At 41.6% G+C, this 27,469-nt stretch overlaps 1 protein-coding gene across 2 annotated transcripts; it reads right to left on the bottom strand.

Moving 5' to 3' along the window:
* Window positions 1–23,911, bottom strand: GSDME (gasdermin E). 2 transcript variants are annotated; one of them, XM_084209926.1, is made up of 10 exons: window positions 23,802–23,911; window positions 21,351–21,581; window positions 20,052–20,244; window positions 12,315–12,486; window positions 11,216–11,336; window positions 6,267–6,455; window positions 4,512–4,639; window positions 4,209–4,395; window positions 2,777–2,850; window positions 1–1,559 (listed from the first exon to the last, which is right to left on the bottom strand). In XM_084209926.1, exons 2-10 carry the CDS (start codon window positions 21,559–21,561, stop codon window positions 1,329–1,331), a joined length of 1,506 nt encoding a protein of 501 aa, XP_084066052.1. In that variant the 5' UTR covers window positions 21,562–21,581; window positions 23,802–23,911; the 3' UTR covers window positions 1–1,328. The 2 variants fall into 2 exon arrangements, with proteins under 2 accessions (XP_084066052.1, XP_084066053.1); XM_084209927.1 differs by lacking the exon at window positions 23,802–23,911 and adding an exon at window positions 21,845–21,957.
* Window positions 23,912–27,469: the final 3,558 nt, after the last annotated feature.

Raw genomic sequence — 27,469 nt, 5'->3', positions numbered from 1 at the left:
TGATAGGTAAAAGACAACTGTCCCACTTACACACCTCTCCCAGAAGCAGAGTTCCATGCTTCCAGCTCCTCAAGGATCTTTCCTTCCACAGCAGCACAAAGTTCAGGCAACACCAGCAGCTTCACTGAGCAGATGAGATGCAGAAACGCCCACGTCCCAGCGTGCAGAGCTATCCTGAGCTCTGGGGGAGTGGAAAGGCACCGTGGTGCTTTTCTGCAAAGTCCGTGTCCTCAAGGAAAGCTGAACTGACGTGACTTTTTAAAGGCTTCTTAGACAATCTGCTCAAGGCCGTGTGGGAATAGAGCAGGAAACTGAGCAGAACTCCTACCCACCAGCTATGCTGCAGGGCCTGGTTACTGATCACCCCCACACAGGTGCCTGCTTGTTTGTCTCTCAGCCATCTCATGATCTCATCTGTAAGCACTGATACTCCACCTACTTGGAACATCTTCCCAAGCCCACACTTCTAGTGATCTCTGCTGCATTTCTGTTCCATCCATGATTATAAAAAATTATGATGAAAAAACAGGCAAAATAGTTCAAGCACACAGTGCTTTACTAATACTTTTCTGTTAGTCAAAGAAACAAGCAAAATACCTGCACTGAAAATGTCATATGGGTAAAATTATCATTTCTGTGGTGTGCAGCAGGGACCCTTCATGTGCTCACACCAGCAGGCATTGCCATGCCAAAGTTCAGAATGCAGCTGAAACTCGCTAACACAAGTAAAAACATACCAGAAAACAGAATGCTGTACAGAGGAATGAATCCCTAAAGTGGGTTTTGGTGGTTGAAAAAGAGGCTTTGTTATTTCCTGCAGTGTGCAGTTCATATCCGTAAAAGTCAAACAATAATTAATAAGACAATCTAACAAAGTACCTTTTAAGAGCCCTCCATTGCACTTGCTCCAGAGTGAAGGCATTCTGCACACCCGGGCTTAAGGAGAAAAACAGTTGCTGCATTGCAGAACCCTGGGTTTCCAGGGCCTGCCTGTTTGCTTGCTTACAAAAAGCAGTTTGTACTTTGCTGCTTTCTCCCATGCATATTAATGCAAGCAATCAGGCTTTCACTGCCCTGCAAATCTGACAGCTACCAGAGCAGCTATGTTCAGTTTCTCTCCCATGGCTCTCTTTCTTAATTTCTCCCCTTCATCCCTTATTTATGTATTTTTCACTGAAACTGCAGAGTCCCCTGGTCACCCTAATTCCTGGCTGTGCTGCCTTAAGTACCAACAGAACAGCTCTACTGCTGATCCCAAACACACCAAAATTACACAGCTACAAAAGAAGCAACAGGCAACACCAAAAACTGGATACTCAGTACAGCTCCTATACATTTCCACCTAAAGCATGAAATCCATACAGTGCAACATAAAGAACAAGTGGGAAGAATCTCGGTTCTTTCCTAGTTACAGCTTTTACAGAAGACTCTGTCATTTCCAGATTAATGTTTGATGAAGCAAACAGCCTTTGCACAACCTCAAATCTTCCTCTGTCAGCGAGAGTGGCCACCGAAGGACTGCTCAGCGCCACAGTGCCATCGGCTGAAGCAACGTTAGGCTGTATTCATGAGAGAGAGAGAGAGCAAAAGACAGAGACATTAAAACATTTTCCAGGCACTGCTGTTCCTGCCACTGCACAGCTCAGTTTCATATAAAACCACCAGAGAGCTGACAAGGCAGCAGCAAAAGGTCAAGATTCCCTTTGCTATTAGCCCTGACAAGTACGACGTACTGATCCAGAACCAAAGCTCTATTGCATGCTTTAAGGGGAAACATCTCTTCTACTGTGTCATTCCCTGAGTTCAGCTTCTCTCACTGCACATCACACTTACCTATCACTCTGAGCAAACAGAAGAACTCCCTTTGCCCCGACATATTTAAAGGATTTTACTATTGTTTTTCTAAATGACTTTAAAAAGCTTAGAAAAATCACAGAATATTCTGGGTTGGAAGTGACCTTAGAAGATCATTCAGTTCCAATCCCCCTGCCACAGGCAAGGACACTTTTCACTAGACCACGTTGTTCAAAGCCCCATCCAACCACGCCTAGAACACTTCCAGGGCTGGGACACCCACAACTTCTCTGGGCACCCTGTTCCAGTGCCTCACCGTTTTCATAGTAAAGAGTTTCTTCCCATCTAAACCTACTCTCCTTCGGTCTGAATCCAGTCCTTCTTGTCCAGTCACTACATGCTCTTGCAAAAAGTCTCTCTCTACCTTTTTCTAATTTTCTTTCAGGTACTGGGAGGCTACAATTAGGTCACCCCAAAGCATTCTCTTCTCCAGGCTAAACAAATCCAATTCTCTTATTCCCTCCTCAAAGGAGAGGTGCTCCATTCCTCTAATGCCCTGCACCATTCCTTCAGCAGTTACAATAAATGGCCTCAGAGTTTTGAGACTTCAGGGTTTGCCAAGGCTCAAGCACTGTTGCTATCAAAGCAAAATTTGTTTCCCAAGGAGAGGTGATTACTATTACTGAGACTTTAAAACAGTGAGAGTATTAGAAAAATAAAACCAGAGCTTCAGTCACAATTGTTTTTTGCTCCCAAGCCATGAAATCTCCCAAATACAGCAATGTTCAGAAGTTAGATATCCACGTGGAGTAAATTACGGGCTGCATTTGCCATGTCAGATTCTGACCTTGGCTAAGCACTGCCTACAGCTGAAATTCCCACTGTAGCTTGACATCTCCTCCTTTATTGGGGAGAAATATAGCTGAGGACACAGCCAGTCCTACTGCCGTGCCCAGGAGCACATCTCATCTCCATTACTCACCAAACAACACAAGGCTGGAACAACCTGAAGGTCGCAGCAGGCACGCAGCAGGACAAGGGTGTCATCAGGCAGCTCTGTGGAGGACACATGCACAGGCAAAGGTCATTGCCAGTGAACCCTGCACCAGGCTGGCTGCTGGACAGGAGCTTGATCAGGCAGCTAACAGGTCCTCCTCAGCTGGATGTTTGGAAGAGGCTGATCCAGCCCCTTCCTGCCAGCAGAATAGAATGGGATGGGCAGAGGGTCTGACTATCTCTGTTCTTGAAAAAAGGCATTTGTAGAAAAGGGGGTTTCCTCCCCATCACCTTGCCTCTCCCTAAGCATCTCCTCAGTGTTTAACTCCGAGTCTGGAGGCTGGATGACTTAAGCCTTGAATCAACCAAGAACCTATCCTCCCAAATTCATACATGATGCTAACTGCTGCAAAGCGCAATTTGAGAGGAATGGCATAGCTGAGACTGCCTCGATGCTGGGAGATGGACTAGCTGATCCCTGTGGTGCCCTTCAACTCTGTAACAAAAAGGCTCTAATTCCTACCACAAGCAACAACATAAAACAGCTTTTGAATCTAGATCCAGCTACACTTATGTCTGGACTTCAGCAGCAGACATTATCTCCAAAGCCAGGTAACAATGCAACACACTCAATTAACTGTGCCCTGCTGTTGATGGCATCTGACAATTGATACCACATCAGCAGGTTTCTGTTTTCTATTTCTTTTCTCTCTCCTCAAATGAGTTAAGCTCTCCCACCTGGGTCCTGTGTATATATGGATGCACACTGACATACTGCTGCACGGCGCCACAATTTACACTGGACTGTCCTTCGTTATCTTAATGTCAGGAAATTCTTTATATACAAGAGAGAAGAGAAAAATCCAGGGAAGTCTGTCTTGGACTTTGCAGGTAGCTTTTAATTAACACTGTGGTGCCAACTAGATTGTGAGGATGGCATTTGTTTGACATTTATGTTTAATCTCCTGTTTCAGCAGCTGCAACACAGCCCTCTAATTGCAGTGTCTCTGTGTTAAACTCATTTTTGCTAAATTTAGTTTGCACTTGAACAATATACACTGTTACACAGGAGACAACACCTAATTTGTAATTCTCAGCATTTAGGCGGGAAGGACTCTGGCATGCAATAAGTACAGAAATTAGCTTGCCAAACTGCAAATGCTCACACTCAGCAGAAGCAAAGTTGAGCAGTCTTGGGGGAATGTGTAATTTACACACAAAATCTGTCAGTGATTGAGGGCTGAATTTAATTCACAGCCAGGAATGCTAAGCATAGTATACCAAACTCATAAAAAGGGAACAGAAAAATTTATGTTCATGGAGCTCACCAACTGCTCAAAGAAAGCCATAAAAGCTTTAACATGGAGGGAGCTTCTAAAAGGAAAATAAAATTTTTAAAAGGGCTTTTCACAACATACCAGATATAGCACTGATAAGAAGGTGAGCAGCTGAGAAAAGTTCTTCATCTTGAGGCTGATATTTCTGCAACAACAGCTCACTCTTTAAACTGCACCCTAAGAGCTGCAGGAAGTCAAGGAGGTCTCTTTGTTGTTCAAGTTTTAACTCCTCCAGATCTGGCTTGTCTCCTATGCAGATATCATCAAACTGAAAGCAAAAGAATAAGCAAAACTTCTTGAAAAGAGAAAAATTCAAGCAAAAGAGAATGCTAGTACTATTCTGAAATTAATTTTAGGAGGCAATCGAAAGGTTCTTCGTCTTACCATGTCCCCCAGGGCAGTCACCATTTCTTCATGGAGCAAGAGTTCACAAAGGGTTTTATATAAAGCTCTTTGCTTGTCTTCTGGAAGCTTCACAAAGGGCTGGAACTGGGTCTTCAACCGTGACAGATCTTTCCCAAAAAAGCAGTGGAAAATAAAACTAAGTATTTCTACACAAATGCCAGTAAAACCACATAACATTTTGCTATGTGTTTCACAAGCTCATTTACCACCACACCTTGACATCTCTGACATCCTGATTTCCACCAGCACAAGTTATAACGCAAGGTTTGAACACATCTGATTTTACTTCCTAAGGCGTTAATGAAACCCCAATGCAAACATTAAGAAAGAAGAACAGCTACCAAGAATCAACATTTTGGTGTACAGTATTTCTAATATTTTGAAATTCAATACTTTAATGTTAACAAACTAACAACATCTTAAGTCTCCCACTTTGAAGTTTATCTCCAGAGAATGTTTATTTATATGGCAGAATGAAGAGTACTTATTATGTACAAGGGAGTGCTCCACATTCATTTTCTCACAATTCAACTATGATACTGAAATTAAATCTTCTGTGACATAAAATTACCATGTTGCTAAAAAAACCAAAACGAAGCTTTCAAATCAATAATGCCAACTGGAAGGTTGGAATGGCTCTTTCATCCACATTCCAAAAATGTGGGCATACAAGTGTTCTCAAATTTGTTTAAAAGACATTTTCCTTCATGTTACTCCAGTTAAGAAACATGCTCTGTTTAAAGACGTCCTTTATAACTAAAAAATTACTTCACTGGGGGGGAAAAAAAAAAGCCCAGCTGCAGGCAGTTATTTTGTTTATCTGATGCAATGGTATGAATTTGTCTATACAAATAACAGAAAATGAAATGTGCTTCCAAATTCTTTAATAAAAACAATTTTTTTAGCTTTTTCATTTTCCAAGAGACAGCAGAGGTTAAATTATTTAAAGAAATCTCAGAGCTTTTAAAGCAAGAAAAGCAAATAGGTACATCAAACTAAAACAAAAAATAGAACAGTGGCTTACCATTCTTTCATAAGTGTTTTTTACATATTGTTTATTAATCAAGGGTGAAACTTAGAGACAGGAGGGTGATATTCATCAGGAGAACCAGCTGTAAGAACTCCACCAAGAACTGAGGAAAAGCACAGTGTGTTCTGAGACCTTGACTGGTTTCCCCTTTTTTCATTCCACCAGTAACATTCCTGCCTCTTCTTTCCACATTCCTACAATAAAAACTTGTACCTGGGCCACTGTACCAATTTGCAAATCTCCATTTAAACCACATTTTGATTTTCTCAGTTACAAAGCTTCTCAGAAAATAATGAGGCTAAGCGAAGGCAAGGGAGATGTCTGAGACTTAACCTGTAACTGAGAAGCTTTACTGAGAGTATTTTTCAAATAATGAGAAACTATTTTCAATGACCCTTTCTGAATGAAAGCATGTATCACCACTAAACTTGCAGAGGTTATCTGGAATGTAAAAGAGCCATCTGACTTTGTAAGATGATATTTATGACAGATGGATTCAGAATCTTCACAGAAAGAGTCCACTGCACACACTCACTGCAAAATGATTTTTTATATTCTTTCAGTGCATTCCCCCAAGAGTTCCTGATAAGAGTTATTAAAATGAACTAACAAGATTTCTTTCTTACTATTGTACTAGATTATTTCTGCATATCAGGTTATTTAATGCACTGTAATACAATCATGCAAAGCATTTCTGGTAATACCTTGTTTCAATATACTTATAGAAGCATCACTGGGAACGAGGTTTTTAGCCCCAGAGTACATCTCATTATCAACAGCATCTGGCTGATAGAGGAACGAAGCATCTCTGAATTGAACTGAATGGGGATAAGCTGAGCCTTCTGTGCTTTCCTTTTCAAAACCTCCTTGCTGTTCATCTAGCAGACAGAACTCTGTAATTAGAAATTCAATCAAAAAACAATAATTAATAAAACACACGAGCAATCACAGAATGAGAGGATAGCTTGCATTTTCTGGGGTTCTCCCATGTCATTTCTCCATGTCTTGTCTCTTCCAGATGGAGAGAATGCCAGTGGTTGCTGTGCATGTGAATTATTGAGCATTCCTGCAGCCCTGGTGTTTGGTACAGTGTGTACAGACAAGACCTGTGGTGCAGCTGCCTCCTACAGAACATGACACCAGCTCCTGTGAACTAAATTAATGTAGACAGAAAATAACATGAAAACTTCCTGCTGATACTGTAAACCAGAGGGCTGCAGACAGGAGATGCAGGCAGGAATTCTTGATGTTTTCACAGAATCACAGAATAAGCTGAGTTGGAAGGGGCCCTCAAGGATAATCATGCTCCCACACAGCATCATCCCCAAGAATCACACACCGTGTGCCTGAGAGTGCTGTCCAAATGCTTCTTGAACTCTGTCAGGTTGGTGCTGTGACCACTTCTCTAGGGAGCCATTCCAGTGCCCAAATCCTCTCTGGGTAAAGAACCTTTTCCTGAAATCCAACCTAAACCTCCCCCGACACAACTTCGGGCCATTCCTTGTTGCTGGTCACCACAGAGAAGAGATCAGCATCTGCCCCCTCTTCCCCTCACAGGAAGTTGTAACTGCAGTCAGGTCTCTCCTCAGTCTCCTCTTCTCCAGGCTGATCAGCCCAAGTGCCCTCAGCTGCTCCTCATAAGGCTTCACCATCTTCACTGCCCTCCTTTGGGTACTCTCTAGGAGCTTTCTTACCTTGTGGCACCCAAAACTGCCCCCAGTACTCGAGGTGAGGCTGCCCCAGGTGAGAGCAGGGCAGGACAATCCCCTCCCTTGCCTGGCTGAGGATGCTGTGCCCAACTCCCCCCAGGACAGGGTTGGCCCTCCTGGCTGCCAGGGCACTGCTGAGTCAGATTCACCTTGTCATTGCCCAGGACCCCCAGGTCCCTTTCCATGGCACTGCTCTCCAGCTTCTCATTCCCCAGTCTGTACTTTTTCTACCTCTAAGAGACATGCTGTAATGCAGGCAAGGAGATCCACTCATGAAGGTGACACATGAAAGTACTGTCTGATATTTGTAAGAACTCTTGAGAGTCCTTCAAAGAGCTTCTGTTGGTCATGGCACTGACAGACTCCTCTTTCTCAGCCAAGCCACAGGTCCATTCTCAAGTCCTCCAGGTAAGCGGACAACAGGAGACTTCTGAGAGTCTCTAAAGGACATCACCCAGCGATGTTTCCTAACAGAATCACTCTGCAATAACTGTCTCTCTTCAGTAACATCACAGAGGAAATAACATGCCCTGGCTGGATTACCCTTTCTGCCTCATCTTTGTGACAAGCACTGGCCAAACTCACCCAAACAGGACTGTCCTTGTCCTGCCATCCCAGTGCTCCCAGCCTGATGAAGTTAAGGGCTTCCTGGAAAGTACAAGGAGCCTTTTTAAGAGTTATGCTGAGAAATCTGAAGTATCAAATTCTGTGTTCATGTGTCCAACACCATGCCCTAAAGATGCAGAATACAGTTAAAGCCCTATGCAGATTCTGATCATCTTTTATTGGCTCAAATGCAAGATTTGAATGTGTACCCATGGCACTCCACAGTGGGTCTGAGGACAACAGAGGCAGGCTAGCAAGAGAAACTCAATTTTAAAGTAATACCTGACAGCAAAGGGAAAAAAATGTAACTAATCAAGCACAGTGCTCAGATGTATCAGGAATAAAACCTAAATATAACCTTTCTGCAGCTGTAAGAGTCTGTCTTACTAAATTAAGGACATTCAAAGCAGATGAGAAAGCATGGAGAGCACTCCATCAGCAAAAAGCTTTTTCAAAGGGAAAGCAGACAAAGAAATCCCTGCCGTAGAGAAAGAAAGATGACAGACCTTTATGCTTGTATAACCCTTCATGGAGAAGAAGGAGCTACAGAGGAGCAGAAAGCGATTAACACAAGCTAAGAACTTCCCAAAGCAACAAGACTCTGGACAGCAGCTGAGGCACCACAAGGCCAACTCATCCATGTTACTGTCATTGAAAATAAAAAGGCTTTCACATGAAACCTGAGGAGGAAAACTGTGCTAATACACTGCCTCCCCTCCTGAGGCAAAATGATGCTAATAAGGGAAATAGAACTTTTCAGATGATTCACAGGAAGGCAAATTCACAGGAAAACACAGGACTCAAAATTCTGTATTAAGAGGATTGTTAGTAAATTCTGTATTGAATTCTATTACATTAATCAATGATAAACCTCCGACAGTGCAGTTAGAGCTTGTTAGTTACTCAAAAATGTTAACAAAAACATAAGAAAACCAGAGATGATCAATGAAAACAATCAAAGAAACTGCTTTATGTGGAAAAGTGGATATATTGGGACTGCTTAATTTACAGACATTTAAGAAAAAGCAAAACACACACATATAGCCATGAACAGAACAACACAAATCAGCTGGGTGCTTTTATATCCCCTGATTTGTAAAGCAAGAACAAGAGGCACTTCAGTACAACTTTAGAGACACAAAACTACAAAGCCTTAAGCAGAAACAGCTTTTACAGGGAGTGAAGAATTAGCCTGTAGAAATCAGAATGATTACAGGAAAGCACAATGGTAAATGGATCAGAAAAGTACTAGATCCTTCTTCTCTTAAAAAAAAAATTATTTATAAAAATATCCAAATATGTCCAGTTGCATTAGTCAGAACATTTAAAAGAAATATATACCATTCTTCCTAACAGAAAAACTCAGGTACTGACAGTGGAAAATAAAAGGAAACAATAAAAAAGAAACAATAAAAAGCTTATTCCAGGCATCTTATTCCATAATTATTTGTGAAGAGATTCCCACTAGGTTACACCTGCTATTGGTCAGTTTCAGTCTCATGAGAAAGGACTATACTAGTCCTTGGATTTAACTTCAAAGGCTATTTCTATTCCCATAAACAGACACTGATCCCCACTGCTCAGACATTCACAAGTTGAAGTTTAGGTTCCACCATACTCACTCTCCCTGGCAAAGTCCTAATTCTGTTGTCAGTATCTCCCCTTTACCTTCTCAATGACCCTCAGGCAAGGGCAAATAGCACAAATTAAAAAAGGGGCAGGACATAGATTGTTTAAGATAAAGCATGAAACAAACTGGTTTTGAAGCTTAAAATATGTTAATATTTAATATGAAAAAAAAGCGGAAAAAGAAGCAGAAGTGGAAAAAGAGCAGAGAAATACAGATCATTAACAAGACCCATGTATTCTTAGCTAGCAGGACATGATAATTTCATGTAGAAATCATCTAAGTAGGCTATCAGTTATATACCTATGCAGTCAGACAGCCTTAATTGCACCTCATTACTCTGAATTACAGTTCTATTATAACCATGACGTCAACATGCTCTGCAACGATCTCTGTGTTCAGGCTACATCAGAGCAATTCCACTTTTCAGAAACTTTTTGCAGGTTACATAATATTTACTTCTATTCCTGAGTTTACAGACTTCCTTAATATCAGGAATATGATGAAGAGTTAATCTTCTGCATTTCTCATCCAAGTAAAGCAAATCCTAGATTCAAATCTCAACTCTACTCCATTTATTTCTTCAATGTACCTCCTGTTTCACTCCACATCAGTCCTTCTCAACTTCCAGCTCTACTATCTGATTTTATTCCTCCTTGCATAACATCCTCTGAAACCTCCTTTAGGTCCGTGAGTTTAAATGAGGATAGACAAGAAAGAAAAACTCAAGTGATTGTGTAGAGCAGAGATACAACTCTCCCCAAAGCCAATTTCAACATTTTTTTAACCTGAAAAATATTCGACTTGACATAAGTAAAGCATGACCAGACAAGGGCATTTCTGCAACCACTCTGAGGGCAATCTTTAAATGAAAGTGTAAGCTAGAAAAGTTTAAATTCCAGTCCCAAATTCTGTTCTTAACATGACTGTTGTCTAAACATTCCTGGTTGATAGCTGATTTACATTCAGGTCCCTCTCTGCAGCAGGCAAAGGGAATAGCCCAGGCCAAGGGCCAGCTGGCTGGAAGCAAAACTGCAGTGAAAGACATGGACAATCTAAGAGGACCAGGAGCTTGCCCCTGCAGTTATTGAAGTTTGCTCCCAAATTTGCCCTAAACCAGAACAGTTGCATACTGGGCTGTACTGACAAGACTGTAGCTGGTGGATTGATGGAACTGAATTTGCAATTTGGCAAAGTGCATTCAGAGTGCTATGTCCAGTTTTGGACTCTTGAGTACAAGCCCCACATTCACATTCTGGAGCTATCTAGCAAACAGCAGATACTGAGGAAAATAAGTTCACTACCACAGTGGACAAATATGGTAACAGGCTGCCCAGAGGAGTGACAGAATCTCTGTCTCTGAAGATAAATCAAAACCTTATAACAGACAAGGATATGAGCAATCTGATCTAACTGAACTTAGATCAAAGTTCAAAAGTTGGCCTTGCCTTAAGCAGAGGCTTCAGCTACATGATCTCCTGTGGTTCCCTGAAACTTAAATCATTCTGAGTTTACAGTGTATTCAAGCCAGTGAAAAAGCATTACTATATCAAAGTTATAAAATTACTAAATCTGCACAAATAACTATCAAGGCAAAGGACACTGTACACCATAATCCCCTTCACACACAGGGAAACACAAAAATCACTGTCTGACAAACAGCTTTGTCCACAGTTGAACCGTGTGCCACAAAAAAAAGTTTTTTACTTACCAAACTGGCCATTGTGCTTTATAAACAGTTCAATTACACCGTATGCAATAGTAGTTGCAGGAGGAATTTCAAGGATCACGCTAGAATCCTTCATCAAACTTCCATTCTCACTTACTGAAACCTACAAGACAGATTTATTCACCATTTACCTGATTCAGCTACTGCATAGCTTAAACATATAATTAAGGTGAAAAATACAGAGGGAGAATATCCTTTATTCTTCATGATGTCTCATCAAAGTGTTACATCTGGCATTTAAGAAAGGAACTAGATGAAGAATGAGGTAGAAACAGTGCCAAGAGCAGCTCTCACGCTCTTAGCTACCCCGTCCTAGCACAAAGTTGAGCTCCAGGCGCAGCTTTTGCACCACATGAAACCCCATGTCAATGGGAAATGGGCACCCACTTCAGTGTCCTGCCTTGCCCAGTTCTACTGTGACATTTCTTTTGCCCAGCTGGAGGCTGGTACCAGCAAAGTGGTACTTGCAAAGGGGGTTGTTACACTGCAATTCCCAGATTCCTGCAATTGGAGACTCATTGCACACAGAAGTGATTTCCAGTTTTAAAAAAAACAACTTGCGCTAAATGAGCATGTTTTGACTTCAATAGTTCCTTCTCAATTCACAAGCAATTTTTCAGATAGCCTCATAATGCAGTTAATCTCTACTCCCACGATCAAAAACAAATAGTTTCCCAATAAATATGAAAACTCAGTAGACACTGCAACCATTTGTGATGAACGATTACTTGGCGTTTCAAATAAATGTGATTCAGCAATGCATTTTGCTATTCAATTGCAATGAATTGTTTTGGGTTTTCTTCATGTTCTGCTGTAGGCAGGAATCTACAGAGAAACGGAATCACAATTTGATAGTACTGATGGAAACTACATTCCAGGCTCATACAAAAATATGGCACCTTTTGCCAGAAAGGCAATGGAAAAAACATTTTACCATACAGAATTTTCACAACCAAGCACTGCAATTTATTCAGCACATTAGGAAAGCACAAAAAATACTCTGAAGTCCATTTGGAAAAATCATTTCTTCTCAGATAATAAGGAAGTGTTCTGATCTTTGCATATTTTTAGTAACTTTTACCTTTATTGTTTTTGCAGTGCATCCCATCACACCACTGACTTTTTCTTCTGTCTGGATATGTTCAGATATTGTACACCTCTGAGTTGTGATTATCTTTTCTCTCAAGATGCACAACACTTCACGCTTTCTTTCTATTACTTGTTGCAGTAAACTACTGTTTAGATCTATTGTTCTGGAAAAGAAAATACTGTAATTGTGAAAAAACCCCAAAAAGACCAAAACCAGCCACACTTTCTTAATTGCTTGAAGAAGCTTTTATTGCAAAAATGACAATGGTTTCAGTATGAGCAGCCCCCTCAAAATTATGATGTCCTCTTTTGTTATTTGGCAGCAGTAAATATCTGTTTCCCACAGTAAATCCTCACACACATAATGGATTTTTGATTCCCTACTCTAAGCAAAAATGGAACTTGTCCGGGTACTTTCTAAGCAAAGAAAAAAGCAAGAAGGAAGCAAAGGCAACTTCTAAGTTTCCTGGGTAATACAAAACCAACCAATCAGGCTCTTGGACACTGGACTGAATCCTCTCCTACTGTGAGCCCGCACTGACATTGCCACGGCCATGGCAGGGGGGGCTTGCTGGGGGACACAACGACAGCAATGCCTCAGTGCCAACCCCCACTGCTTGCTATGGATCTCTTTCAGGGCTCACCTAACCCCAAACAGGCTGAGTGGGATCAGCACTGACTGAGTATTTCAAAGGGCTGAATGAGAAAACAGAAGATTTCATTGATTTTGAGACTGGGGATTACTGAAAAAACCCCACCTGCTTCAAAATCCAGCGTTATTCGTTGGTATAGATGCAAAATTCAAAATCGGTGACCAGAACTGTCACAGTCAAAAGAAAAACTAACTGGGGGGCAGGGAGCTCAAAACTCTAGCCCAGGCACCAACTTAATAAACCATCCCTACTCCACAGCACAATTCAGCATCTGTTTAAATGCTGCTGGAAATGATTCTAACATTAGGTTATTCTTAGAATGAGCAGAAGACAGAAAGTGAACTCCAGAAACATTACAGGAGGTTTATTTTCTAAGAAAATGTTACAAAATCTACTACCTTGTCTTTTGGGGTGTTAACAGACTTTCTGGTAACAATTAAAGCAATTTCTTAATTGTATTTAATTGATGAAATGTGTCAATTATATCATACTTTTTCAAAATATTCACTGGAGGCCCTCAGATGAGATGTTATAATTTTTGTGAACAGGTAATCTAGCAAAACTGTTGGAAGATTAAAGGACTGCTATCCCTGACGCAAATTATTCAGTCTCTTCTCCTCCCTTTTATTGTAAATGGCTATTCATGGAGCTAAATGGCAATTTCCCAAAAATGTGACAGAAAGACATGTCTGACTCCAATTCATTTAAATCGAGATACCTCCACTTTTAATTAAAAAATTTTAGATTTATTAGATTCTGGAGCTTTGAATTTATGCAGTCTGTGTAAGTCTGAAGTCAGCTGGGGTTTTTATTGAATTAAAAATATCCTCAGGCAATTTTTGATCTTTGGAGAGTTACATGCTTATATGAAAGTTCAATCAGTTGGAATGAACTGTCTGAAAACCTTAAAGTTGATTGTTTAGACAAGGGAAAGAAAATACCTCTGAAGCAATGCAGCAGCCCCAAACATTCCTAAGATTATTAATATAACCTTTTTTCATTTGGTGCAAAGTCATGCTTTATGCTTGGAATGCAATGAACCTTTGGATTAAGCAAAAATTCAAGAAACATCGAGCAACCACAAACCTCACTATTCTCAGAAGTGTCTGCCAAACCAGAGCCATTAGTTACAGTCTATCAAGCCTATCATATACTTCACAATAATGATTTATGTTTCTAAAGTGGTGTGCTAAGCATCCTGAAAATACAAATGAATGCACTAAGAACTTGCAGTTTTAACATTTGACCTAGGGAACCACAGGGGAAAAATAACAATGAAGAAGCACAAAAACGATTTGTCACTTGCTTTGATGTGTATTTTTTGACTGTTTGAGAGGATGACAAACTTGCTGGATATCTCCAAAATTTACAGGAAAAAAGCCTCTCAAACAAAGGTAGAAAACCACCTATTAAATATAGATTTGCTATTTCTGAATAAGTGTTAATTGAAGAAGCCTACAGAATATGACCTATGCAAATGAATTACCAAAAAAATTCAAGAGACTTTTTCTTCCACCGGCTTCTACAGTATTCTGCCTGAGGCAGGACTGGCTCAGACCCTGTCACACTCCTGGCTTTGAGGCCCAGATGCAGAAGCAGCAGCAGAGTGGCAGAGCAGAAGAGTCAGAAGACATTAATTTGCAGAGAGGGGCAGTGAACAAATCCTGGAGGCAATGCTGGAGGAGCTGCTGCAGCACTGAGGGCTGTGGAGTGGCAGCAACACACAGGGACACAGAGCTACCTGCTGCAGCTGCACAATCCAGGCAGTGCCCAGAGGTGACCTGGGATCCCCTGCACAGAGCTGAATGTGTGCCAGAGACAGCCACTGTCACAGCCCCAAGGTTCAAATGACTTCAGTGGGATGTGTCCCATTGTAAAGCTGTCAGAAATGTTCTCTTCTGCCCAGTAAGCTTAGTGAGCTCCAAATCCAGAGCTTTCAAACACACAGCCTTGCCCACACCAACAGAAACCTTTTCTTTGAGGACAGCACAGTTAAGTGCACTTCTCTAGACTTCTGACACTGAACTTTCTATCATAAAACAGAACTCTGGGGTTGCATGTGGGCACATCACGAGTTATTACTGGGGCACAGCCTGTTGAAGGCAAAATATTCTGCTCTCCTCAGCAACTCACACAGGAGATGACACGAGGTAAGCAAGTATTTTATCTAAATTATCACTGAAAACAGTCATCAAGAGCAATCCACAACAGGGTTAAAGTTTGATAATCAGAGCAGGGCTTCAAGTATTGCAGGGCAATGGCTGCTGAGTCTATGACTGTATTTTTGCAAGAACTGAGCTTACTTGTCAGCATAACACTGAATATAAGAAAATATCTGAGTAACACGACATGGCAGAGTTAAACTCCTGAGAATACATGCATGCAAGGCACATAAATTGCAATTGAAATTTTTTATTTTACAGGTCATGTTTCAGAGCTTTTAATTCTGTTCTACAACCATGGCTCTTACCATCTCTTTCACTCTGTACTGTACAAGAGCTCCCACCAACCCTGTACCATTTGTACTTCATCACCAGTACCCATCCCACCCCAAGGAGCTGAGATGAAGCATTCAAAACTAACACTATAGAAAATATAATGAGACGTTGGTTTGCCAAGTCCCATTATCAACACACAGAGTACAAGCCTGTATAAATAAAAATTACGTTAAAAATATAAATTAGGGGTTTTGCTTGATTGTTTGTTCTGCCTAAACAACCTTCCTGAGGTCAATGATTTACTATGCTGGAAGCTTTACAGGTCCAACGTGTAAATAAAATAATTTCCTTGAGTTTTGGTCTCACTCCACATTTAACTAGATTAAACACTTCTACTCTCTTTTAATGCAAAGACTTCTTTCACCTTCATTCAGTATTTTTCTTCTCACATTAGGAAAGCAGTAGACAACAGAGGCACAAAGGCAATTTCTTGCAGACTGGAGTCAGAAAAGAAAAGAGAAAAGTAGAAACCAAATAAAGACAAGAAAAAACAGACAACACCTGGCAATATAGCAGGCTCTCACCATTAAAGGAGAGACCAAAAGCCTGCTCTAAATCCCACTGCTGAGACTGAGGGTCTTTCCTTTAGGCACAGAATTTGACCTGATTTCCCACAAAGGAGAGGCAATAGGACCATTTTTCCATCAAATCCTGCCTAACCGTCTCAGTAACCCACCCACAAATCCTCAAAGCAAGGTACATATCAATTTCCTACAAATACCAAGAGTATTGTAGGAATTGGGTATTGCTGTGAGTACCTCCATCCTCACATTTAAATCAGCACTGCTGCCTCTCTGCACAAATTTTCACTGGTCCCAACTACTTACAAGTAAAAAACCTTTTCAGCCCTGTACTGGGCAATGTCACCTCAATACACCTCCTCTCCCAGCTGCAGAGACACAGGCAGCTCATGCTCACAGCTTCTTCTCCCCTTCATTTGTAATGTGCAGTAGTCTGATGTCTTCCATACAAATACTGCTTGTTGCAAGTGAGAGCCTTCACCCAGCTTTGTTGCTGCTCTAATAGAGATGAGTGTCAGAGAGTAAAATCTCACTCTGCCACTTTCCACCAAGCACAGATGCATATTTCTTTTGTTAATCCACTTCAAATATAACCTCTCTGACCTACTTCTTACAGAACACAGCAGCTGCAATAGTCAGCTTATTGATAGCATTTCACTATTCTCCCTACAGAATAACCTGACACGTACTTCACAGAAAATCTTCCCTAAGAATACTAGAGACTTCTCAGACTGCAAGTGACAGGTAGTTTCCCTATTTTCTATTTGACATGCTCCTTATTTTTTTAAATCACAGGCACACACAATTGCTTTTATTCAATCCTGTCTCACAACAATTTGTGACTTTGTATTACCTCGTGTAGTAGCTTAGGTAGAAAACGGAATGGTTGGTTTTCTCATCGTGCTCATAAATGCTTCAAGGAGTTTTAAACAATAAATCACAAAATGGTTTGAATTTCCACTGTGCTCAGATTAAGATCAGATATTAATTTTTGTCTCAGGATGGACAATACCATGCAGTTCCACTAATTCAACTAAAATGCAATATGCAACAGTATGAAAGTATCTTTCAGCCATGCCAGAGTATGCTGTTAAAAACACAACTCTTTTCCTAATATGTTAATCACAGAGTTAGGAGTCATTCACACAAAATGATGAAAGTATGATAGGCAATTTTTTCTGCAGCAGATTGAACAGACTGCTATCACTGTCCCTTCAGAACTTCTCATTCAATCACCTTCGAAGACTTTTAGTGAAATGGTAAAAAAACAAACAGATTATAATATTCTCGTAATCCTTTTTACTGGAGGGAAGAAGACAGAATGGTTGAGGTTGGACAGTCATCTGGTCTAACCTCCCTGCTATAGCAGGGCCACCTAGAGCAGTCTGCCAAGGATCATGTCTCCAAGGTGGGGAACTCCACAGCCTCCTCAGGCAACCTGTGCTCAGTCACCCTCACAGTGAAAAAGAGTTTCCTCATGTTCAGACAGAGCCTCCTGCACCTCAGATTGTGCCTACTGCTTTCTGCTCTGTCTCTGGGCACCACTGAAAAGTGGCTTATCTAGCCCATACTTCATCAACTTCTCTAAGAGGACCTTATGGCAGACAGTACTGAAAGCCTTAAAATAGAAGATGGAATATAAGATCTTAAATCCATAGCAAACCAATTGAGCTAAAAGCACAGGACTCTGCCCCAAATCATGTATCAGTATGTTACAGTGTTCTGTGAACTAGCAAGCACTACGTAATACAAAATCAAAAATAATGTAAAGACAAATATGCCAAGTTTGTGTACCTAAAACTATCCCTTAACTTTATTTTAGGTATTGCTTATTATGTTAATTATTGTGTTCTGCATTTACAATGTCACTGCTTCTGCAAAACAGGAAGCATTTCATCCCACATCCGTCAGCTTTCACCCTTTCTCAGAAAAAGGAGCTAATACAGCATCTGGAATCTAATTAAAAGATCAGTAGGATTCTCCTTCAGAAGGTTCACCTAAGAAGTGACAGGAAACTGTTTTCCTGCCACTGAGCACTTTCAGCTTGCTCAACTCTGAAGACTCATATAACTTATTTTACAAGGCACATCAGCTTTGACTTTTTAGAGTTTACTGCTACTAATCTGCAGCTTTGACTTAATCAGCCTAATACAAGAAGATTTTAAAAATGCAATTTAATTAGGTTATATATGTAGAAATAATAAATGAAGCAGTGATTGATCAAACTAGGAGAAGCACGGCATGTTGTTAAATGACATCAAGAACAGTTTGCTGCCTCGCATTTCACAAGGCCTGACAGGTAAACATGCTCTTGTAAGTACTGTAATGTTTTGCATCCAAAAATCACTAACTTGTAGGCATCAGCACTCCTGAATTTCACACAATACTCATGAACGAGTTAAAAGCTTGAAGCTCGGACACAATCAATCATAAATCATAGAATATTTATGAACAAGTAAGTAGAATTTCATCTGTAAGGCTTGGCCAACAATTTCCAGAGAGCCTCTGCATTACACTGGAGAAAAAAAATAAAAATTCTGCCACCCTCATCATTTTCAGTGACCTGGCAGAAGGCAGACTGACTCAGTTTCAATTATACACTGTGCATCATAAGCTTTAATAAGCTATGAGCATCTTTTTTATGAACTAAAACCTACCGCCTTGCATAAAGTGGCACACACATCAACTTCAGTTAACAGTCACACACAGATCAGTGTAGAGCTACTGATTTTCAACACTCAAAAGAAGGTAATGTATTTTTGAGTATTTAGTTACATAAAGGATTGTAATTCCAAGATGGGCTGATTTGCTATGGGAGGATTCTTTTTGTGAACAGAGTAGGTAACTTCAAGTAAAAGCTTACTGATCCTAAATCAAAGTTACTGTAGTTTGTAACTCCATAGGACTCTACTTAGTGCTAGAAACAAGACTCTAAATCTTGACTGACACTATTTTCTTGATACTAGATGCAGATTAATTGTACAGGCTTGGTACACATATTTAGCCCATTATTTTCTGCTTTTAATAAGGCACTTAGTACAAAGAGAGCAAGGTGCCTTATTAGAATAAATTTGTTGACTTGTGAACGCTCACAATAAAAGGAACACCAGCCATTTGTTCCCATGAAAATGGAGAATTGATTATTCCTAGAACATCAGTGTATCTAAAGCAAATTTACATTGCTTCTGACAACTTCTGCACTGATAGCAAAAACCTATCATCTTTATCTTCAGAGCATCAGCAAAGGCAATTTAAATTCATTACAGCCTCTGCTACAGATCTAGAGTACAATGCTGTCACACACGAAGCACCCCTCATCTCCCACTGAGTCTCGACCTGCAATAGAGAGCAGACCCCTGACTTGCCAGCTGGTTTTCAAACAGGCTTTGGTCCATGACACTCCCATTGCAACATAAAATAGATCCCATTTCAGAGTAGGACAGAAGTGAGGAAGTGTTGCATATCTTGGAAAATAAAGAACATGGTTCCACTCAGTCAATACAGTGTAAAACAGGAAGCAGCATATCTATATTTTGTTCAGCTAGTAAAATATGCCTTGACTGTGCTTGCTCACCTCCGCTATTCCTTTAACTTCAAATAACCCCATTTTCTAGCATGGTCACTCACAAACATGAAATTACAAAGCCTGCTTACAAGAATATTAGCAGTTCTGAATTCAATTTCCATATTCAATGCCCCAGTAACACAGAGAACTAATTCTTTTTTTTTCCCAGACTGTTACCTCAGTACAGTCCCCCAAAGAAGGGGGGATTTGGCTCTAGTCCCAGGTGGCAATTCATGCAAAAAATGTAAAATGAAATAACAGAGAGATGTTTTTAAAGCAAGAAAGGGAAAAGTCTGACTGACAAGATTTTAAAATATGGAGAATTTCATTTTTGTATATATGATTTGTCATTAATATGAAAGCTTACAATAAAAATAATTTTCAAACTGTGGCAACACTACAAAATTAACTGGTGGGTGACCACAGCTGGCCCAAGTATTTTCAGCTCAGTAATCTCTCCTGGCCACTACAACACCCACATTAGAAACATACCTGTCCTTGACATCTTTCATAAGCTGCTGCAAGTCAACCTCCTGCTTCCTCAGGTTTCCAAATGAGGACTGGCTTTGCACATAACCCTTCCCTCCAGCTCCCAGGCTGAACTTCACAAATGATGTTTCAATACTTCCTTGAACAAAATCTTCAAACTTCCCCATATATTTTGCAAAGTCAGACTCCACAATCACTAGGAAAGCAATAACAGTAATTTCTGTGAAGAGAAGTGCTGAAACTGTCCTTAAGTGATTGGAGGAACAGATACTTACAGAAAATATGACAAGTTAGCAAAGGCAAGGAACAGTATGAAGAGGTAAATAATAAAATTTACATCTCTGCAACTCTTGCATCTTCTCCCTTCATGTTTTCATCATCTTTGCCCTATTATCTGTAGTATTTTGCCATTTTAGGAAAACATAAGGTGACTGAAGTGCTTAACTCAGACACTATGAAATATTTATAAAGAATAATTGAAAGTTATTTCGGCTACAAAGAAAACCACAAAGCAGACCTGCTTGTACAACAGTGCGAGTACTTTGGCATTATTTTGATACATCTCATCACAGGGCTGCCCCAAAGCTCACTGAAAACCAATGGAAGATTCTAACTGGTTTAAAACAACTCTAAATTTTACATACCTAAAAACCAGAGAGCTGACTCAACATGTTAGGTGAGGGAGTTATCTATTTTCCTGTATGGAATTATGACATGTCCAGAAATATGGTATTCCTTCTCATTAATCTGAAAACATGGGTGGGAGTGCTATAGTTGGATGAAGAAAAAAGTACAAGGGTCAACCTTTTTTAACAGTCTGTGCAAGACAGACAGAATGGGTGGTAAAACTCACTTGGCCTGGCCTGGAAGCATTCCGAGGGCTACTAACACCAACGTGACACTGTTTATTCACTGCTTTTGACCTGAAGCTCAGTACAGTTTCACACTACTATCACATACAACCCCCTATAATATTCTAGGGATATTCCTGTAGCTGCAAGACAGCTACTGTTATATAACAGTAGGACTATACAGCCTGACAACATTCAGCACTTAATTTAATACTCTACCCAGGCAAAACTTTCTTCTTTTTTTAACCAACATTTATTTCTACCAGTTTTAGTTACATAAATGGTCAAGTCAGAAAAGATCCATTCATCTCATTCCCATGGATGGAGGATTCCTTCAGAGCATTCCTCTGAAAGGAGCCCTCTAATAACATAATTGAGAATAACAATAGAACAGGTTAGGGATTGTACTGTTTTTATCTGCACTAATAGCACTGCCCGAGTATGGCTTTACCTGGCTTTATTGGTTTGTCTTCAGTAAGCACATCACTCAGGGTGACTGTCAAGAAATGATACTTGGGCTTCTGCCAGCACCAGAATTTCCTCCTCTTTGTAACTAAGCTCAAAAGCTGCAGCTTGTCTGAGGCGTTCAGTTGGGAGACAGGGATCAGGTCACCTCCACTGTCAGTTTCTCTCACAAAATTCTTCGTTGCTTTTGCAAACATCGTGGGGAATCAGTTGAAGCCTGAAAGAATACATCTGTTTTTAAACAACTACAGCTGGAAAGTATAAATATTTACATTGTCCTTTTAGAAGTCCTTCACAGAATTAGTATTAACAAAGGAACACCATAGTGTTTTCACCCTATCTTCTCCACTTTGAGCTGGGAAGGAGTTCCAATTACTTGTCCCAATGCAAGTTTTCCCAGTAACTAATAAAAGAATTCTAGTTAAGAGGAATATGCACAGGTTACTAATCTGTTAGGTAGGAAAAACTTACACAGCTTACCTGAAATTCTATGAAAAAGCATCCACTAATGAGCACCCTGCAGAGACCAGCTGTGATGAGGAGAGCACTGGGGCAATGGCAGAGGATTTCTACCTCCCCACAGGATCCTTCTTTTATTACCTAACATAAAACTTACTCCACGTAAGGCAATTAGGTATTACTCACACAAATTATCTTGATCTTTTTAATAGGGAGTAAACACATGGATAGATAATAACAACTGTTCTATAAAAAGAACCAAATACATGAGCTGGAATCTTTGTTACTAAATTTTGTTTCTGAACTACACCCCTGGAAAGTTCCAATTAATTTTTTTATTTATGAACTCTTTTTTACCTTCAGTGTTTTCCAATTTTCTATTTTTCATTTGCATAATTACAGCTAAATTGAACATACATTATTTGCAACTGTTATTCACAACTGTTATTCATATCCCCTACACAACTACATAGATTATCTTGCTGTTGCTTTGCAATGATTTTAATTAAAAATTACCAGCATCTCTTATAAGGTAAGGTTTTCTTTATCCCTGGGAATGTATTTTACTCTATTTACAAGGAATGTCTTCCAGTCAGGGAAGACTGGCTGAAGTCACAGAAGAAATGGCAAGAACAAGCATTCACAGGTGCCAAACAAACAATTCTAATAAATTAATATTTGATATTTTTCAAGAATCTTTCTAGTTTTTCAACTTTGTGTTATCTGAGCTAATGCTATCTCCAGAATTAAATGAGTTTTTTTTTTTAATCCAGCAGCATTCCTTTAAGTCCCCCAGCTGACACTGACTGGAAAGTTCAGCTAAGATCGTAAGACATCTCAGCTGGGTATTCACACTTCCATGATTAATTACCCATCTTGCTCCACACAGATCTTAGATTTCTCATTTACAAATACAGACTAGAGTAAGACAGGACAGACTTCAAACAAAAACAGATATTGCAGCGAGCACTCAGGATTATTGACAGAAAACAAAAACCTGAATACACATTATTAGTGCTTGGACCACAGGCTCCGTATTTTATTATTAGCGACAAAAGCCTTTTTGCAGAAGCAAACTTAACCTTTACATTAGTTTTTCTCAAATCCCATTTAAGATATTCCACACCATATTTACCAATTCATGATGAGGTATTTACCTCCTCATGAATCATCTATAGCCTAGTCTGTGTAACAAATAAAAAGTGTTTTCCAACAATACCTGCATCAAAAATGTCTAAGTCGCATAGCGTTTTACTGAAGAGTCTTCTGGGGCTTTCACTGTAACTGCAGCTGCAGCAAACCCTGCAGCACAACCTCAGCTGTGGGCACTGGGAATATTTCCAGTGGCTTCTTGCTCTCTGACCTTCTCTTAAACTGAACTCACACTGATTTTTTACATTCTTATGTCTCCTTAATCTCCCTGGTTTTAATCTCAGTGAGAGCACTTTTAACAGAATAAAGCAGTGCAGATGCCCTGCAGCAGAAAAGGAAAAAAACCCAAATAAAACTTCAAACCAAAACTAGTTTCCTTTATTCACAGAACTTCTTTTGCAGAAGTCTATTTTGCAAACAGCCAGATGACAGATTTGTTATCAGGAAGATAACAAAGGGGACCACCAAGAAAATTCTCACTGCCTGCATTAGCTGCCTCTGCCCAGCATAACCTTATACAAACATTTTTGTACTTTAGATGACAGCTCACCCACCCTGATCCCCTTGCTACATAGCCAGCTCACTTAGGCATAGAAAAAAAAAGGGCCACCAATTTCTGAGTTTATCATAAAAAAAATTGCAAAACCAGATCCTAATATTTGGCATTCTTACAAAATCACTAAATCTCATGAGACAAACCACTGCACCAGTCTGTAAAACTTCCAGTTCACAGTGTTTTGCCTTCATTCCCCATCCCCACTCTTGTCTAGCAAAAAGAACATCCAAGGAAGAGGAAAGAGTGCTTCTGGGGACTAACAAGACTCACCAGGCAGGACAGATGGGGCAGTTTTCAGCCTCAAAATGATGGCAATGTCTCCCACACTTTGCTGTGCTGGTAATGTCTTTGCAGGGAGCATATTTTGCTGGTGTAGAAGTACCTGCAAATCAAGAATATTCTATCCAAATTCCTGTTTATCTTTGGATATAGCACATTTAACACAAATTTGACAATGCCCCCAAATACCTTGCTTCACTGCTTCCCAGAACAAAGAGCAATTATGCCCCTAGCCAACATCAGGGAGTTAATACAGCCACAAGGCTCAGTGGCATCCTGAACCAATGGACAGGGAGTAGTTACAGACCCAGCTTAAAGAAAGCTCTGCCTTGCTAGTTTCTTCCTCTGCAAATTTTAATAGAGCTGTGCTTGGTTTTACAGAAATAAAAGGGAAGGTATCAAGCTGGTAGGAAATGCCCATCAGAGTGAATTCACTCTTGTAGATTGGTAGCTAGGCATGAAAAAGAGGAGTACCTTCCTTGCCTACCAAAAAATCTAAAATTAGCCTGAACCTGGACTACAGGAAGATTATTAAATGGTAGGAATGAGAACAAATGAAGGCAATGAAACCAATTTCCCCGTTTACCTAAACCAACTCTCATCCCTGCTTCTTTGCTTTACAGCTCCCTAATTCAGTAGAGTGGGATATCAAATCCAAAGCAACATTTTATGAGGAATTGCTGTTTGCCTCTGTCAGTACAAAAGAAAGCAAATAGTTGCCTGGTATTTCTTACATTCTACATCTTTCACGTAAAATACTTTTTTTTTTTTTTTTTTGCATTTAACCTAAGATCCAAGTTGTGAGGAAATGCAACATCTGAAAGCCAAAGAGGAAGCTTTTTTAAGATTAAAGCCTTAGCGTTGGAAGAGCTGTTATGGATTAACCACCGTGTAGGAGTGGTAATGGCCTTGGAATCCTAAAGGACTACGAGTCTACATCTGAAGCAAACTGGAGCATGGAAGTGACGACATGCACCTTACATGTTTTATTAAAGAACATTAGAGCTACTTTCACCTCTTCCCTAGATAATTAAAATTAAAAAGAAAAAAAAAAATCACCCATAAGAGCTAAAACACAAAGCCTAGCGGGGCTGCCCACACAATGCATTACAGGTTTTCAACGCACATAGTCCTCAAAAACACATCCAAAAGGTTTTAGCCCTGGCTGAAACCCTGCGTTTGCTCTTCGAGGACTCTGCAGCACGTGCCTCCACACACCGGTGCCGCAGCCTCGGGCGCCCCGGGGAGATGCGGCACCTTTCCTGGCCGTGGGCGCCGTCCTGCGGGCTGCGAGCGCTGCGGGAAGGCCCCGCGCTGCCCCGGCGCCGGGTGCGCGGTCCCGCCCGCCTCTCCGCCAGCGGCTCGGGCAGGGGAGCACGGCCCCGCCGTGCCACCGCTCAGAGCTCCGCACGGGCACCGCGGCCATTCCGCCGCCCGCAGGGCGGGCAGGACAGCGGGGCGCGGCCCGGAGGCCGCAGCCGCTGCTCGGACGCCGCGGAAGGGCGGAGTGGCAGCAGCCGGGGGAGGCGGGCAGGGCCAGGCCGCACTGCCGCCCCGGGCCCGCTCCCGTACTCACGGCACTCCCGGCGCTCCCTGCCGCCGCTACCGGGGGATGCGGCGCACTCCGCCCGCGGGGCGTGACGAGCCCGCCGCGCCCCAGGCGAGGGGCCGCGGGCGAAGCTCAGCGAGCAGCTCCCGCAGCAGCGGGGGCTCCGTGCCGGGAGCGGCGCGGTGGGGGTAACGCAGGCCCCGCCCGGGTGCCCGGGCCGTGCGGGCGGGCGGGAGCCGCGCCCGGGGCGCCTCCGCCATGTTGAGGCGCGGAGCCGCCGCCCAGCGCACGGCAGCCGGCGGGGGCCGGGGCGTTGCCCGCGGCCCTGCGAACCCTCGGGGCGGCTTCTGCCTCCCTCGCCCTCCCTCCCATCTGCCCGAGCTCCCTCGGGCGCTGACTGTCCTGCCGTGAGGGTGGGAACGAAAGGCTGCAGGTGTCCTTCTGCGCGGGGCAGTGGCCTGGCACAGGCCCCCCGCGGCAGGTGTCGTGTGGGGCAGCCCTGTGAGTGTGGCGTTGAAAAATTCTCACTGGGGTGGGACAAAAGGTTTTGTATGGCTGCACCCGGATAACACTGGCAGGTGTCTTTCCCTCCAAGTAATTGTGTGACAGCGATGTTCTGTGACACGAGTGACAAGGACACTTTGTGACAGCCTGTCAAGCCCGGCTCGGGTCGCCCGTGCTCAGAACTGCACGGGGTCGGTGCCAAGTCCATTGGAAGCACCAGCCCTGCCACGATTTTGGCTGCGAGTTTGCAACTCCGGGTTGGTACTGCGGGCCTTGTGAAGCTGCCGTGGTACGAACTGGAGCTCTCAAGTCAAGGTCTCCGGTCCAGGGACCTTGAGCAGCAGAACTGTGGAAAATGAGACGTGTGGTCAGTGGAGCTTGGGGCAGGTTAGTGAACCGCAGTGTGAAATACTGAGCACTGTCACAGAATCTCAGCCGTCTGAAAACACCACAGTGAAAAAACTTGGTTATTTATGAGGCAAAAGGACTGATCCAGTGAGAAACAGATGAATCCGCAAAAACCCAAAGAGTAGTTTTTTCATGATAATAAATACCAAATAAATCTTTTTCAAGTGAACCATGCCACAGGCTAGGTACTTCCCTTGTAGTTTGAACAGAGAGCACTTGAGGCTGGGGGTAAAGTCACAAATGTCACGTTACCAGATTGTAATGGGCTAATACCCTGACTTCAGAACAAAGGGAAGGTGAAAGCCTGACGTGTTTAAATGAGCACCCCTGGGTGAAAGGTATCAAGAGATGCATGTAGGTAAAGTAGATCAATTTCTTTGGTTTAGCTACGTGTAGCATCTAAACCTTCCAATGAATTTCAGCTGATTTTAATCCATCACCCCCTTTCCGATTTCCCCAGGTGACATCCTTATTGATTCAATGATAAAACATCTTCATTCTGGGGTTGCACCTGCTTACAGAAATTTGAACAAATAGCCAGAACGGAACTAAGTACTGTATTTGTGATAGTTTAAATTTTATAAACTAATGAAATTTATAAAGCTCCATTCTTAGAGCCCCTGCCTGAGAAAAAGTACCCACGCATCTTCGGGAGATCTCTTTTTAGGATCAGCACTGAGCTGCTGAATTGCTAGCTCCAGTAATAATCTGGCCAGTAATAGCACATGTTTCATAAGCTATCATGTGTTTTTCCAGGGAGTGGCAAAGAGTGATCCGTTTCAAATGCAGGAGTCTGCTAAAGCATATTTTGAGAAATAAGGGAGGAAGTTGCACTGAACCACATTGCTATGGAAATATCCACTGGGGAGGTGGGACTTAAAACTAGTGAAACTTGCTGGTAATCTTAAGGACACTTATGGCAGTTGCATGCGCACCAAATAGACAGTATCCACACCAGGAATATTTAAATGTTTTTAAGAAAAAGTCCTAAAACAGAAGTTTTCTATCCATCTGAATGGCACCAGCTGACATAGGGTAATTTTCAGGTGCATCTCATTGACTAGAAGAAACAGAAACACAGATTGTAAGCAAACAGTTTTGGGGCTATGCAGCAATTAACTTTGAGGCTTCAAAGTCTGTCACAGAAACTGGCTTGCAAATGAAAGACATTTAGGACTGAACACCCACCTTGAGCCTT

The sequence above is a fragment of the Fringilla coelebs genome (genome assembly GCF_963513975.1).
Source record: "Fringilla coelebs genome assembly, chromosome: 1".
In the NCBI taxonomy this organism is placed as follows: Eukaryota; Metazoa; Chordata; class Aves; order Passeriformes; family Fringillidae; genus Fringilla; species Fringilla coelebs.
This window is presented reverse-complemented; position numbering and strand designations above follow the sequence as displayed.